At 34.7% G+C, this 15,512-nt stretch overlaps 1 protein-coding gene across 48 annotated transcripts in view; it reads left to right on the top strand.

Annotated features, from left to right (window-relative positions):
• SOX5 (SRY-box transcription factor 5) overlaps positions 1-15,512 on the top strand; it is a 947,484-nt gene that overhangs the window by 844,943 nt on the left and 87,029 nt on the right. For all 48 annotated transcript variants that reach the window (XM_070620840.1, XM_070620831.1, XM_070620821.1 and 45 more), the window contains one exon: positions 7-92. In XM_070620840.1, the coding sequence (XP_070476941.1) occupies positions 7-92 (86 nt within the window). The remainder of the gene's footprint in view (positions 1-6; positions 93-15,512) is intronic.

The raw sequence follows: 15,512 nt of genomic DNA, 5'->3' as shown, positions 1-15,512 counted from the left end.
ACTTAGGTGACCCTTACCCTGTTCAGCTGATCCCAACTACCATGGCAGCTGCTGCCGCAGCAACACCAGGCTTAGGCCCACTCCAACTGCAGGTAAGTCAGGAAACAATGCAGAAGAGACAAAGGTTAAGTAAATATCCAGAGCAGCTATTTAGCGTGTTAAAGCAAAAGAAAACTGACTAGTGATATTTGTCTCACACTTTTTTGTTTTTAAATTTATTTGTACTGATCCTCAATCAAAAGTTGAGATGTTAATTCTTTTAATTTTTAGCTCTGTTTTTGTACTAAAGATAGCTTATTGTAGTGTTTTATTGTGTGGTATGATTTAACAAAATGAGCTGTAGTTTTTCTTTGATTACTATGTGCCATAATTTCGTCACAGAATGGTCCTCATCAAGATCAAAACTACAAAAGATACTCGAATAGATATTTATGGATCAAGGCAACTTAACAAAAATTACATTTAGAATTATTTAAGATGCCCAGTGTTATTGAAGCACTCAGCAGATCTCTTTATGGGATCTGCTCCTGCTAATGCCTGCTCAGTTGGGCAAGCGAGGATAAGTAGACCAGAAGAGCAGGTGCCTAAGTGAGCCCAACTTTATCCAGACATCCCAATTTTGACCTTTTTAGCCCTGCAGAATATACATGATCCCACATATCCAAGAATGTCAGTGATATCTTTACCAGATGTCCAAGTGATTTTAGAAATTTTGTCTCTGGGGTTGAAAAGAATGTCAATAAAATTACATTAAAGGTATCTTCCATTAGCTGTTTAAATCTTTGAATCAGCATCCTACAAAATCTTCCCTAGTTTCTGTTTCAATGAACTTTATAGTTGTGCAATTAATGAGAATAACAGATCATCTAATAATAGGATTAATCTCTCCTTGTGAGAAGTTTTATATCTGCCTTTGCCTGGAAGACACAGTATGCCTATGAAGCCAGCTATAAAGCAGTTGTGCTTAATAAAATTAAATTGTGTTCCCGAAAGTGCATTGTCATGATAGATGATCCTAGTCTATAAGGAAAAATATAGTTTTATATTGTAGCATCAAGAGACAGATACATCTGGTCTGCAAAGGGGATTGTCAGAAGACCTAGTGGGTTTCTGAGAAACCAGTTGAGTCTCACAGGAGGAGCTCAGGAGGAGTTGAGAGGAGTGTTCTACAGAGGTTAATAACAGTCATTCCTATTCTGTCTTTCCTATGAAATGCTACAGTGTGAGCGTCTGTTTCTTTGAGCTGGAAATACCTTGGGAAGTGTTGGAGCCATGGGGACAATAAAAGTAACATAACATTTGTTATCCTTTGAAATGGCATCTGGGAAATAGCTACAATACGGAAAGTGGTTGTAATAGGTAAAACTAAAAAGAGTAGTGGAATTAGAAGAGGAAAGAATATCCAGCCATAGAATTGAATGTGGAAAATAAGAGTTTTAGAGATTTAGGATGTCAGTTTTCAAAGCAAGTTAGACATTCTCATTTCCTTTCACCATTGGTTAGTGGTGAGAGGGAGAGAGGCTGAGTTGGAGCTATTCCCTGTGTTTCATTGCAGGTTCCAGTAGAGAGTATCTTTGTTAGGGAACAATCCAAACTTCTTTTCTACAAACTATAGAGAGAGTATTAGACTATTTGACACAAATTAAGTTTTATTTCTTTTCTTACAATATGAAATCAGAGTCCCTTAAAATTTAAAGATATAAAAACATTTTGTTTATCAGAAAACAAGAAAAAAAGATGCCAAACATATTTGCTCTTGCTTTAACTATAATTTGTTCTATAAGTGGGATAAAGATCCTTTTATGCAAGTGGCATTGGACCCATTAAAATATGACTTTTAGTTAGGATCTCAGTAAATCAACACTGTGGCATGACAAGAAAATTAATAATTCAAAACTGTTTCATGTAAACCATTAGCTACTGTTAAAACACATACAAATAAACACACACGTTATTTATTTATGATTGAAAAATGGTACTCAAATGCAAATACATTCCAGATCTAAGAAGGGACACTATAAATATGTTCCTACTCATGGTCAACCTTGTTTACCTACCATTTGTGTTTTCTTTTGAAATAATCTTTTGCATATTGTACTTGGATAATATTATGTTGAGTAAAACCAATAATCAGGATGCTTTTTGAAGAAAGAATAAAGATGAGTACAATTATTTTAAAAGACAAGCAAAATGTCATGTTTTAAATTTAACCATTATTTATTACTTAAACATTATTTCATGGGTCCAGCCCTGGTAGCTTAGTGGTGAAGTTTGGCGTGTTCGCTTTGGCAGCCTAGGTTCAGTTCACGGGTGTGGACCTACACCACTTGTCAGTGGCCATGCTGTGGCAGTGACCCACATAAAAAAAATTAAAGGAAGATTGGCAACAGATGTTATCTCAGGGCGAATCTTCCCCAGCAAAAAGATGAAAATTGGCAACAGATGTTAACTAAGGGTGAATCTTCCTCAGGAAAAAAAACAAAAATTATTTCATGTTCTTGGATAAAATAATGAAATACTTACTATGTAATAAAATAATACTTTACATTAAAAAATCCCCTTACTGTGTACTTTTAGGAGCAGTTAAAATAGTCTAAGCATTGTCATATATTTATTTTTACTTTTTATAGAGAAAAAATGGCTTAATCTGCATTTTGTATATAAAGCATACAAATTAACATGTTGTGCCAGGATACCATATTATTTTTTTTATAATGAAATGTCTGTCTTTGTCTCTTTTGCCTTTTAAGCCTTTCCTGAGCTTCAGATCCACATAGCCAAGTATTTGTCAGTAATGAAGAGGAAATATGTATAGATGTTTATAGAAACTTTAAACTGAGTACAAAATGGAATTTCTCAGTTCTCTTCCTTACCCCCAGATCTGTTCATTCCCTGGTCTTAGCAAACAGCTCCATTCTATCTATTGCTCAACCTAGAAACATGAGAGCTGTCTGTGACTTCTCTTCCTCCCTCTTCCTCTATACCTATTCATTCATTATCTATTCATTCCATCCGTTAAATACATCAAGAATCCATCCATTTCGTTCCATCATAACTGTCACCCTGCTGGGTCAGGTACTCTCATTACTTGCCTAATTTACTGAATAGCAGCTGAACTGGTCTTTGTGTCTTCATCTTGCCCCTTTTAACTCACTCTCTACTATACGTTAGTCAGAATGATCTTTCTGATTTTAAAAAATTAGGTCATGTCCGTCCCCTGCTTAATGATCTTAAATGACTCCCTGGTGTTTTCAAGTTCTCTGTCCTCTCTGGACCTTTACATGTGGTGTTTCCTCTTCCTGGCACCCCATCACCCACGATCTTTACCAAGCCTACTCTTCCTTATCCCTGACGTTGCAAGTTGAAACGTCTTTTTCAGGGAACACTTCATTGTCCCCACATCTAGATTAATGTAGCTCTTGTGTGTTCCAAGAGCACACTGTATTTCCCCTCTCCAAGCACTTGTAGAATATGTTTTAAATCCTACTTTCTGGCTTCTACCAGATGGCAAAATCTATGAAATCAATGACTCACCATCATTTGCACTTAACTAAGTGCTTGAAATATTTTATGGACTCAATAAATATCTATTAAATGAAAGGGTGAAGAATGAATCTTGATCTTACACTTATAATAGATTATGTATCTATTTTGTTCAAATAGCTATTCTGCTTTATAATATTAGAATTCAGCAGAATATTAATGATTCATTTCATATAAAAATTAATTTTCATGCTTCAAAAAAGTATCAGAAATACAAATATCAAAGGCATCATTGGCTCATGGAAGAAAAAATTAGTGGTTTGAATTCAATTCAAGAAGATTTACACTGAAATTCTATAACAAAAAAACCTATTTTTATTTAATGAAATAAAAGCAACTTGTGAAAACACCACGTGCCTAGTACGGTGTTTGGCAGAACAGTATTTAAAAAGTTGTTTTGTGACAGTTTTGCTCCACACCACCTTGCTCAGTCTACTCCAACTGTGCTACACTCTCTGTGCCTTGACTGGCCAAGACACGCTCCCACCATAGAGTTCTGCGTTAGCTGTCCCTCTCCCTGAGAGACTCCTTCCTCCCTCTGCTTGGAAGCCTAATTCTGTCACCTCATTCAAGAATTTGCCCTGATGTCGTCTCTCGGAGGCCTACCCTAACCAACCTGTTGAAATCATAAAATAACCCTCCCAGAGACACTACACTTCCTATTTCTCTTATTCTGCTGTTTATTTTCTATAACACTAGTCATCTTCAAACATGCTATTATGTTTGAACTTATTATTATGTTCTTTATTTATTGTCTGTCTGTTCCAAATATTCTCGGGGACTGTCATTTTTGTTGTTGTTGTTCAATATTGTATCTCGTGCTCAGAAGAATGCTTAGCAAATAGCTAGTGCTCAATACATATGAATAAAGTGAAAGAAACTATAATGGTCATTATCACTTTTAATAAAGCAACAAAGCAGTATATGATTACTTTCTGGAACAAGTGTTGTTAAAGACAAGGAAACTTTATATTTTTTCAGCTCCTATTGGAAGACTTTTGGTGTATGAGAACTCCCTGGCTCTATTTCTCCTGCTCTTCCTTCCCTTTATCTTATCATAACCATGGGCTGCTGCATAAAGAATGTGTTTTAGCATTTATTACAGTTTATATAATTCCTCTAAAGTCATTATAATTTACCAAAAAAAGGCCAAACATTGCAACATTCGCTTATTCCTATGTTGTTAATGTGTGTACAGACATGTATAAGAAGAAGAACTGCTGAAGATACTTTTGACTCAGTATGACTCACCTTGCTGATGCAACACTAAAGTAAATTATTTCTGAATAATGGAAGGATGGATTATCGAAATAGTAACTAGCCAATTAGCAATCTCGTATCCAGCGTTTACTCTCTTCTCTTTATTCCTCCCCTTTCTTTTTTTACCTTTCCTCCTCTTCTTCAAACTAGTATTTTCTTCTAAGAGCCAATGATGCTTTTGATATTTGTTTTCCTGGTATTGTCTCTTTTGAAAGGAAGGGGATTAATTTATATGGAAAACTAATCTAGCTTCATTTACATATTAAAAAATGAGTATAATTATTTAAGCAAAATAAAGTACACTTTGAATCTTTTGGACATTTGTGACTACATAAAATCAACTAAGCGAATCGTCTATTTCTAATTAATAAAACCAAATGATGGCAACAGTCCATCTAACATTTATTTCTCATATTCGTTGTCGTTAATTTGCATTTTACTTAATGGGCATCATGATTTTTTAATAGTAATAGTTGCAGTGTGGTATACTATTTCTATTTTTTAACAAGGCTAATAAGATTTGAAATTAGAGGAAATATTTATCCACTTATTTCTCACTTTATAAATACTACATTTGTGTTGTCCAAAAGATGGTTGCCACCTGTTCTACCTATAGGAAGCCAAAAGTGTCGACTCCAACCAATGATTAATAGTGATAAGCAAAGGAAAAAGGACTGAAATTCTTCTTGGATGGTCATATTTAACTCAAATAAGCAAAGTAGCATTCAGTTTATTGAATTAAGCTTTTTAATGATTTTAGTAGGATTATTTTAAAAATCCATAATGCTTTTGGAATAAAAACTCAAAATTACAAGTTGTCATAAATGAAATCACAGGGGACTCCAGTTCCAGCCTCCAGTAGCATCAGTAACATGCATTCTCTGGGACAGAGAAAATGATAGATAACATGTGATCATGTGTTACAGAATGAATCCTACAAAATATCAACTGAAATCAATCTTTTTTCATAGCTATCAAAGGTACATGGAAGTCATAGTGGAAATGGCTTAAGCTTCTATCTGATAGAGAGTAACATCAAAGTAGATGTGGATGAAAAACCAAGTTCATCTTTTTATCAATCTCCCTCCCATCTCTGAAGGAGGTCAATAATTATGACAGAACACAGATAAATGCTTCATATTTCCCAGAGCACTGTAAGTGACAGCATGGCTTTACGTGTCTGACCAAGAGAAACCTCCAGAAAATCAATAAGGAAGAAATAACCATATGGAGAGGTCTAGATATAAAGATTTTTACCTTGTTATTGAGGGAATACTTTACAAGTATTCATCTTTACCTACCTAGATTCTCTACTATTCAGCCTAACTTTTAGGTCATAGTCTTTTCCATACAGGGTGAAAAATGATCATTGCTCCTCATTTCAGTTGCAACCCTGGTGTGCTGTTTGCTGGAGGACTTCTGTCTGCATGAGTGAGTTTTCTTGCAGGTTAAAAGAATGAATTCCCTCCTTTCCTCTCCCTTCGACCCTGAGCCTGCAGGGCAGACAGACAGAAGCACACATATGATTAATACAGCACAGCTGCAAGTGTGAGTCATTTGCATATGTATTAATAGAGGCAAAAAAAACGCAACAACAATTAAATTATATACAAGTCATTCTGCATACTAAAGAACATATGCAAATAGGCCTGAAAAAGTGCAGCCAACATTTTCTCTGACTTTTCCAAGCCCATATGGGCTAGAGTTGGAACCCAGCAGTGTTCAAGAATCTCCTTTAAGGAAGAACCTGGTAGGAACTGCTTCCATGGTTATTACCACCCCTAGGGTTCCCGGGAGCTGTTTGACATTTGGACAATGTAGACAGTACAAGCCGTGTCTTTTTCATGCTATTTCTGTATTTCCTTGTTTCCAGCAGCTTCATGGTGTCTCATTACATGCTAACAGAAACATCAGTACACGTGTGCTTTTCTACAGTACCCATTTTTATTTTAATGACCGATCACATAAATGGTAAACTTTAAAATTATATTTGAAGTTCTATCGTTGCCTACACTAAAGTAATATAATAGTTTGTCGCTGCCAGGTTTTCTGGTCACAAGTCCATGCCCATTCCTCAATGGCATTCTTGTGTTCTTTTAATCAAAACATGGTTAGGTTACTTTAAAATGTTTCTGGGCTAATTACCATACGTAAAAGGATTGCTAGGCTCAAGGCCAACAGTAGATGCAATGCTAGGAACAATACCAATTTATTGAAATTTTAAAAGTATACGGTTTTTCATTTTATCAAGAAAAGCAGAACTATGCAATTTTCTAGTCTTGGCTGTATATAAGAAGAGAGAGCAACTAATATTCTTCAGATTCACAGATTGTATTTATAATAGAAATTTGTTCTTCAACATAATTGTCAATTTAGTTTATGTGACTCCTATACTTTAATTTATTCAAGGAATGTTTTATGAAGACAAATTCAACCTTAGGAGTAAAATTTTACATAAGTAAAAGTTATCACCTTGACCAATAAGAATCTTGAGCCTAAAGAACCCAAATGAAGACAGACGTCCCTTAAGAGGAACAAATGCTGGGGGTTTTGGTACCAGAAAACTTTTGAATATTACCAGTTATATATATGGCTAAGTCTCAAAGCATCCTACTGGAACATGTAAATTGCATTACATACAACTGGTAAACATAGGGCAGAAGTCTTCATAGTTAATTAATTATATACAGAAAAATTTAGTCTCTCAGCAGGGGATAATTAGAGGGAAGATAACATAAAGACTAAAGCAAAAATTTTTATTATATTAAGGCATTATCTTTAGATTAATATTTTAAGAGCCACTGTTGCTTAATGAGAGACATTATGAAATAATAGTTAAAAGTGTAGTACCTGCAGCCATCTTTGCCTTAAATCGTGATTATGCTAGTTATAGCTCTGTGACTTGGGCAAGTTACCTAACCTCTCTATGCCTTAATTTTCTTGTCTGCAAAAAGTGGTTATAGCACAGCGAAACTGATATCTTAGTGTGAGGATTAAATGAGATAATATACATAAAGTGCTTAGAGCAATAAAAGTATTAATTGTCATTTATCAAATACTATGTGCTAGGGAATATAAACGCTTGGTATTATTTGTTGATTGATAAGTGTTACTAACTGGTATTAAAACTATTTTTTTATTGCTCAAAGGCGGTCTCACAAATTAGGGCTTGGCAGACTTTTCTGATGTGGACTGACTTTTTGCAGGGCTGCAACTAAAGCAAGTTAGTCAAATTGAGGCATACAGTCTTATTTATGAGAAAATAATTTTATTCCCTTGTGTGTGGAATTAGACCCATCGCAAGATTCTATGGGAAGCAATGAGTTTACTTACCCAGAAAGAAAAATCTGAGTAGTTGGAGTATAGTGTTCTATATTTTCCTATTGCTCACTCTTTATTTCAATATTTATATCTATAAAATGAAAATAATGCCTGCTGTCGAGTCCTGTTTTCCCATGGGTATAATGCAAATGAGTAGTCTCTATGAGCTGCCTGCAACCATTCTAAATAAATACCTTATAAAATTTAAGATAACTTATTTACATAGAAGCTTTTAATGTAATATGCATTTTTTAATAAATAATGTAAAAAACTTTTCTAGTATAACCCTTCAAAACTTACTCTATTTCTAGATATATTAGTAGAATATACACTGAGACACATATCTCTTATTCTACTACTTTATTGTCTGTAGCTAAACCATTTATCGTATAAATCTGAGAAAATTTATGAACTTTTCAGTACTTCCTTTAAGGAAATATTCCTGTGGTTTCAGACTTGAATGTGGAAGCAAATTATTTTTATAAACCCCATAGTGTACTGGAAATTTTATTTACTCAGCAAATATTTGTTCTTTGTAAGCTGTTAAGCTAAGCATCATAAGGAATGCAAAGAGAAATCAGTGAAGAATCCTTCGTGGATCCTAGAGGAGCTTGAAATTTAAGAGAATGAATGGAGTGTACAAGTGGAATAGAATTTGAAGAAAGTCATACAACCTCTTGTCCTAATCAGTATAATTTGAAATGGAAAGGACCTCAGAGACTGTTGGAAACAGTTGTTTCCAACTATTCATAGGAGTCTGAGAGGCTCCAAGCACCCCCAAACAGATGATGATGGTTAGAATGAAAGATTCTGCTGCTAAAACAAAATTTAAAAACCATTCTTCTATTCCAGCTCCTTAATTTTATTGATGAGGCCATCTAGACTCTAAGTAGTGACCTGGCTAAATCAGATATTAACAGACGTGTGCCTGGAATCCTAGCAATTGAAAGCTAAATCTAACTTCTTCTCATTTTACTAGGGTGTCCTGAAAAATAAATGCATATATTCATATATATTATTTTTAAGTTGTTTTGTATAAAACGAGGGGAGAAAAATTGCTGTTTTTGCATTTAGACTATTAAATTAAGGATAAATAAAACAATGGGTAGGATTTGCATATTAGTAACAATGGCAACCTTCTGAATTGCTTTCATTTTGCTGAGTTCAGTGATTGTGCTCTGTGAATTAATTCATTTGTGAAAAGCTATTGAAAGATCAAGGAATTCAGAAAACAAAACAACAGAGAAGCGTGCTGTTTCATATCTATTTGTTCATAGAAGGTTCAAAGTGAGATTGTTTACATCACAAGTCTTGTTGATATTTTATTTGCTTCTCAGAAGAAAGATAGTATTCAAAGATGATTGTATAATCATGCAGATAAGATTTTGCAGTCATGAATGAAGTGTTCTGAGAGAAAGGCCAAGGAGAAAAATCGAATTACAATTTTGAGCTGTGTTTGGTTGGCAAGTATCTTCCTGAGACTTGAGAATAGAGCCCTATTCCATTCCTTCAGATAAAAAGCTTATGCCAGCCCAGCGTATTTCAAATCTGCTGTTTCTGGTGGAAGTTTCTCAGTAATTGTCCTGCCACACTGAGGACATGAAAAGAAAGCGGGGAGGGGAAGAAACTTTCATTATTCCATCTTTCTTAATCCTGACCTTTCCTTTAATGCCATACTCCTTTCTCTTACCCAGTCTCTTCTTAGATAAAGGAAGTAGACAGGAAGAAATGGAGGAACAGACTCAAAGTATGCTGCCAAAGGATTTGCTGCAATGAGCCTTGGGCCAGCATAATTAATGCCTCCAATGTGAAAACTGCAACAGTGTTCTCTCTTGCTTTCCCCATTACTAGAACTTCTTCAACATAGAATGAAAAAAGTAATAGTGATGGTGAAAACTACAATTACTTCCTTTCTGGGATGAGGGAGATCTATAGAAAATATTGTCCTTCCATCTATAGTAGTTGCTTTAAGGTAGCAAATTTCCGTCTGAAGTTTGACTATGCTGTGCTGTACAACTCCTACTGCTTCAAATATGTGCCCTAAATATTTTTCATATGATTAGTTTCCCCTTGAATTTTGTTCTTTGGTTTTAAAGGAATTTTAAATTATTAGAAATAGTACAGTAAAATATTTGGTTAATGTACAGAAGATAAGCCAAGACATTTAACTGTTAAATAAGTAAATAAAAGCAAAGGCCCTTAAGCGTTCTTCATTTTTATCTTTCTTTAATGCATGTTCCTCAAATTTTATTTAGACATTTTAAAATATTGAAACAAATTTTAGGATTAAATAATATTAAAATGGCATATATGGTATAATGGGTTATGAGCTTGAGCTCTATAATAAGAGACCTTTTTTGTGTGCGTCTTTGGTCAAGTTACTGAGTACCTCTTAGTGTCAGCTTCTTCACCTGTGAAATGTGATAATCTTGTTCCTATCTGATAAAGGTGTTGTGAGGATTAGATGAGATAGTACATAAAAGTGCTTAGCATAGTATAAGCATTCAGCCATCACTAGCTGCTATCATCCTCATCATCTCCTGGCTTCAAGGATTTTCCACTGTCAGAAAGGAGCCTAACAAATTCTTTCCCATTTCAAATTAGCAAGTGATTTTCTAGGATATAGTAATTATGTTTTATAGTAAAGTAGCAGAGAAATCCATCTTAATTCAAGTTTGGGTTGAACACCTTCTTCGGGAGCCGCACTTCCATATTTAATGCGAGCAGAAATTCTTTCTGAAAATAAAATATCCTTTCAATGTAAAAACCTTTCTTCTACATGTAAGCCACAAAAATCCTGTCCTAATTCTTCCTAAAAATAAGAAAAATCATCTCTTTGTTTCTTTCCATTCCATAAGAGTTTCTAGAGTATTTTTGCTTTTATGACATTGATAATTATTTGTGAAAAGAACAAACTTTTCCCTTTGAAAGGAAAACTATTATGTTATTGGAAAGTTGTACTGTTGTTATAATGGGGAGAGTTTTACAGCAAGAATGGATAGTTAGGGCGTAATAAAGGCAGCCAAAGTAGTTGGTCTAACTATCATGATCCGTCTAACTTCCCAAATTGCTCAACAAGTACAGCTCAACAAATAAGGATTCTAGTCTCAACCTGCCTCTAGAGTAATGTGGGAGTCTGGTCTCAAGTCATTTAACCTTCCTAGGGCTCAAGTTTTTTAATTTGTAAAATGCATGTAAGTATAGCTGTCCTACCTGTATGTCATGGAGGAAGGGATAAAATGAAATAAAAGAAGCGTTAATGAAAGTAGCCAGGAGCCCCAGAAATCCCCAGAAAGATCCTTTGCACCTTACAAGTGGCCTTCCCTGATTCATGGATACGTTTATCCATGTGCAGTCAAGGAAAACATGGGAGAAGGGTGATGAGACAATTATTGATCTGAGGCATTCAGATGAAATGCTTTAGAATCCTGAAGCTAGTTAAGCTAACTCTGAAGATCCAATTAGACTAGAAAGTTTTAATTATTCCTATTACATCTCCATAAAATGAGAAGGAAGATGAGCAGGTCAGACCAATGCTAGGTTACCCATTACACAACTTAAGAACGTGCTTACACACAAGAAGCACTATCTAGATATAAATAATTTGACTTAAAATAGCTTCATAGCAATAATCAGAGTGTTATTTCGTTTTGAGTTACACAGCCAACTGATTGGGCACTATCAACTTTTTGGTCCTTAGGACTGCTAAAGATTTTAAAATAGGAATCTACTTCTAAAAATCTATCTTTCTCTTCCTATTTCTTGAAAATCTTTCTCCTTTTTACTTTTATGTTTTCCTTTTTTTCTCTTTCTTCATTTAACTTCCCCCCCCTGCGTTTTTTAGCTACCCTCCTCTGTCGATCCTTCTCTACCTCTTTTTTCCCTTCTCTTTTCTTCAGTTCTTTCCTCCTCTCTCTTGTTCATCAAGTTCTGGGCCTCTAGCTACTTTTTTATTCTTCCACAATTGTGAAAAAAAAATAGAGGAACTATCTCCTTTAGAAATATTTGCTAGCTGGCTAAACAATTGTAAAAGTAATCCAGATATAGGCAGATGAGTCAAAAATTGGAATTGAAAATACCAAATGGCACGAATAGAGGCTATCAGAGGAAATATGTCTGGGCCTTTTTGTTTTTGGTCCAAATAGAATTGATAACATTCTAAATGATCTCAGAAGATACTAGCCTAGAGATGTTTTCATCCATAATTTGTCTTCTCTATTAATAAAGCCAAATAACACCATGAAAACATCAACAGTAGAGGCTTCCAGTAAGACCATAACACTAATGACAGTCCTATTTTCACCCACTCTCCCATTAGAATTGGATATTTTCAAACTCTGCTTCAGAGATTGGGAAAGAAGGGAAATGCAGGGGTGGAAGCACAGCTCATTATCTTTATACTAAGAAAGTACTGCACAATTGGTTTCTTAGCATCAGCTGGAATGGAAAGAATTGCTTTTCACCTTGTTTATTTGATAGTCTACTATCAGTACTTTATATTCCTATTATCTCACATGGTGGGTGGTGACCCCTGGCTACCTGCCCTCCTACGCACTCAAACCATTTGTTATTCATTCTTTATACCCATATGGACACATTAGAGACAGAGAGAGATCAAGTCTAAATTTTGTAGGGTTCTAAAAAGTCTTTACAGTCTACAGTGTTAGCAACCCACTTTTCCTGGTTCTTTCTTGGGAAGAAGGCCAAAACATTTAAGAATTATAAGTCAAAGTTGTTGAGTAAGATCCTTTTTATTTTTGCATTCTATCTTTCATTTTTTAATTTCTGGTATTAACATACAGTACAATTGGCTGTATTTTGAGTATATAGTTCTATGAGTTTTCACCATACCACAATCAGGATACAAGACAGTTGCATCACATTCCAAAATTCCCTTGCTCTCTTTGACCACATCAGAAAGGGATTCTCATCTACTACCCAGGAAGTCTAAGCCTGGCTGACAGGACAGCCGAAGCTAAGAGAAGGAGCTATCTTAAGTTCAATAGTGTTCTTTCAGTCCCTCCATTTTACTATGGCTTTCAGCTCTATCTACTGTCCTTAAATCTAACATTTTTTTGCCCATACACTACAGAGTAAATATTTGGTTTTCTCTTTATATTAATTTCTCATCATATTTTTTTGGAATAGAGATATATGTACTTAATTTCTGCTTTCAATTTTATTTTTTCAATTTCTATTGTGACCCAAAACTGTACTAATTTTTATTAATCTTCCATAGGTTTGTTTTTGTGTGTGTGAGGAAGCTTGGCCCTGAGCTAACATCTGTTGCCAATCTTCCCTTTTTTTGTTTTTTTGCTTGAGGAAGATTGGCACTGAGCTAACATCTGTGCCAATCCTCCTCTACTTTGTATGTGGGATGCCACCACACCCAGGATCTGAACCTGTGAACCCCAGGCCATGGGAGAGGAGTGTGGGAGCTTAACCACTATGCCACCAGGCCAGTCTTCCTTTCATAGGTTTATTTTTTTATCATAGTAAAATATACATAACATAAAATTTGCCATTTTAACCATTTTTAAGCATCCACTTCAGTAACATTAAGTACATTCACGTTGTTGTATAACTGTCACTACCCGTCTCCAAAACTTTTTCATCATCTCACACTGGAAGTCTATGCCGATTAAAAAATAACACCTGACTTTCCCATCCTCCCAGCCCCTGGTAACTGCTATTCAACTTTCTGTCTCTATGAATTGTCTATTCAAGGTACCTCACGTAAGTCGAATTGTACAATATTGGGCCCTTTGTGTTTGGATTATTCATTTAGCATAATGTCTTCAAAGTTCATCAGTATAGCATATGTCAGAATTTTCTTCCTTTTGAAGACTGAATAATGTTCTACTGTTTGTATAAACCACCTTTTGTTTATCCATTCATCCATTGATATTTAGGTTTTTTTCACCTTTTGGCAGTTGTGAATAATGCTTTGAACATGGGTGTACAAATATCTCTTCCAGTACCTGCTTTCAAGTATTTTGGGTATATACCCAGAAGTGAGATTGCTGGATCATGTGCTAATTCTCTGTTTAATTTTTTGAGAAACTGCCACACTGTTTTCCACAGAGACTGCACTGTTTTACATTTCTACCAGTAATGCACAACGGTTCCAATTTCTCCACATCCTTACCAACATGTGTTATTTTCTGTAGTTTTTATTTTTGTTTTTGATTTTTTTGATAATAGCCACCCTACTGAGTGTGAGGTGGTGTCTCATTGAGGTTTCGGTTTGCATATCCCTAATGATTAGTGATGGTGAGCTTCTTTTCGTGTGCTTGTTGGCCATTTCTGTATCTTCCTTAGAGAAATGGGAGTAAGATCCTTTTTAACAGAACTTCTAGAAATTGATTCCTGGATAACGTTTGCTTTTTCATTGCTCTCACTTTAGGTGGGCCTTTAATTAATATTTGTTGACTGAAAGAAGGATAAAAATAAATGAGTAAAAGAATAAGTACTGTCTCCCATTACCATCCAGAGTATTTGAACCTCGGTAACCAAGAGATTCGCTAGCTGAGGCAGGTTCCTTAACTTTCCTGGGCTACGTTCTCATGGTCTATAAATGGGGACAGTAATAGCTGCCCCTAGTATTATTGCACAGATTACATACTATGCAAAATATTTTTAAAACAGTGACATATCAACATGAAACTAATGTTTTCTAATAAAAATGTTAGTATTTATAATTATCTAATATGTTTAAGTTTTATAATGGTATTTAAATGTTGATTCTTTGTGTTTCTTTGCTCTTCATATGTTAGGCGTATCCTCTTAAAATAATCTAAAATATTTTTTTAAGTCTAAACATCACAGGAACTAGTTCAATATATTTCAAGAAATATTTGTTGACTAAATTAAAGAATGAGGAATGAATGCGTATGTGTGTACCCACACGCACACACACACAAACACAACTTTAAGTTGCATTTGACTTATATGGATTAAAAGTTTTACCATGTAGCTTTTCTCATTACTAGCAATGAATCCAAAATATTATGTTGCCTCAAACTCTATTGGATTGATATTTAAAGAGCTGTTAAGTTTCTGGTAAAGTATTGAGTTAAAGGGAAAGAGCATAAGTTGGTTTTTGTTCTTTTTGTTTCATTTGGATGGCTAAAATAATAAACTGTAGACGGTTTTATCTGAATTTTCTGTCTGATTTTTTTCTGGTTAATTCTTTTGCATTAGTAACACTGTATCTCTTACTCTCTGTTAATAAAATAGTAGAAATAATATTTAGTAATTAAGTTGATGAGGCTATGGTGTGGCATTTATAGAGGAATTTGTGAGCCTTTTATTAAAGTTTGTGGAAGTGTGAGATACTAGAAAAGTATAGGATCAATGGTAAGTTGATTTGATGTTGATATACTTTA

This window comes from Equus przewalskii, chromosome 5 (genome assembly GCF_037783145.1).
Source record: "Equus przewalskii isolate Varuska chromosome 5, EquPr2, whole genome shotgun sequence".
Classification (NCBI taxonomy): domain Eukaryota; kingdom Metazoa; phylum Chordata; class Mammalia; order Perissodactyla; family Equidae; genus Equus; species Equus przewalskii.
The sequence above is the reverse complement of the archived record's forward strand: the minus strand, read 5'-3'. Positions and strand labels throughout refer to the sequence as shown.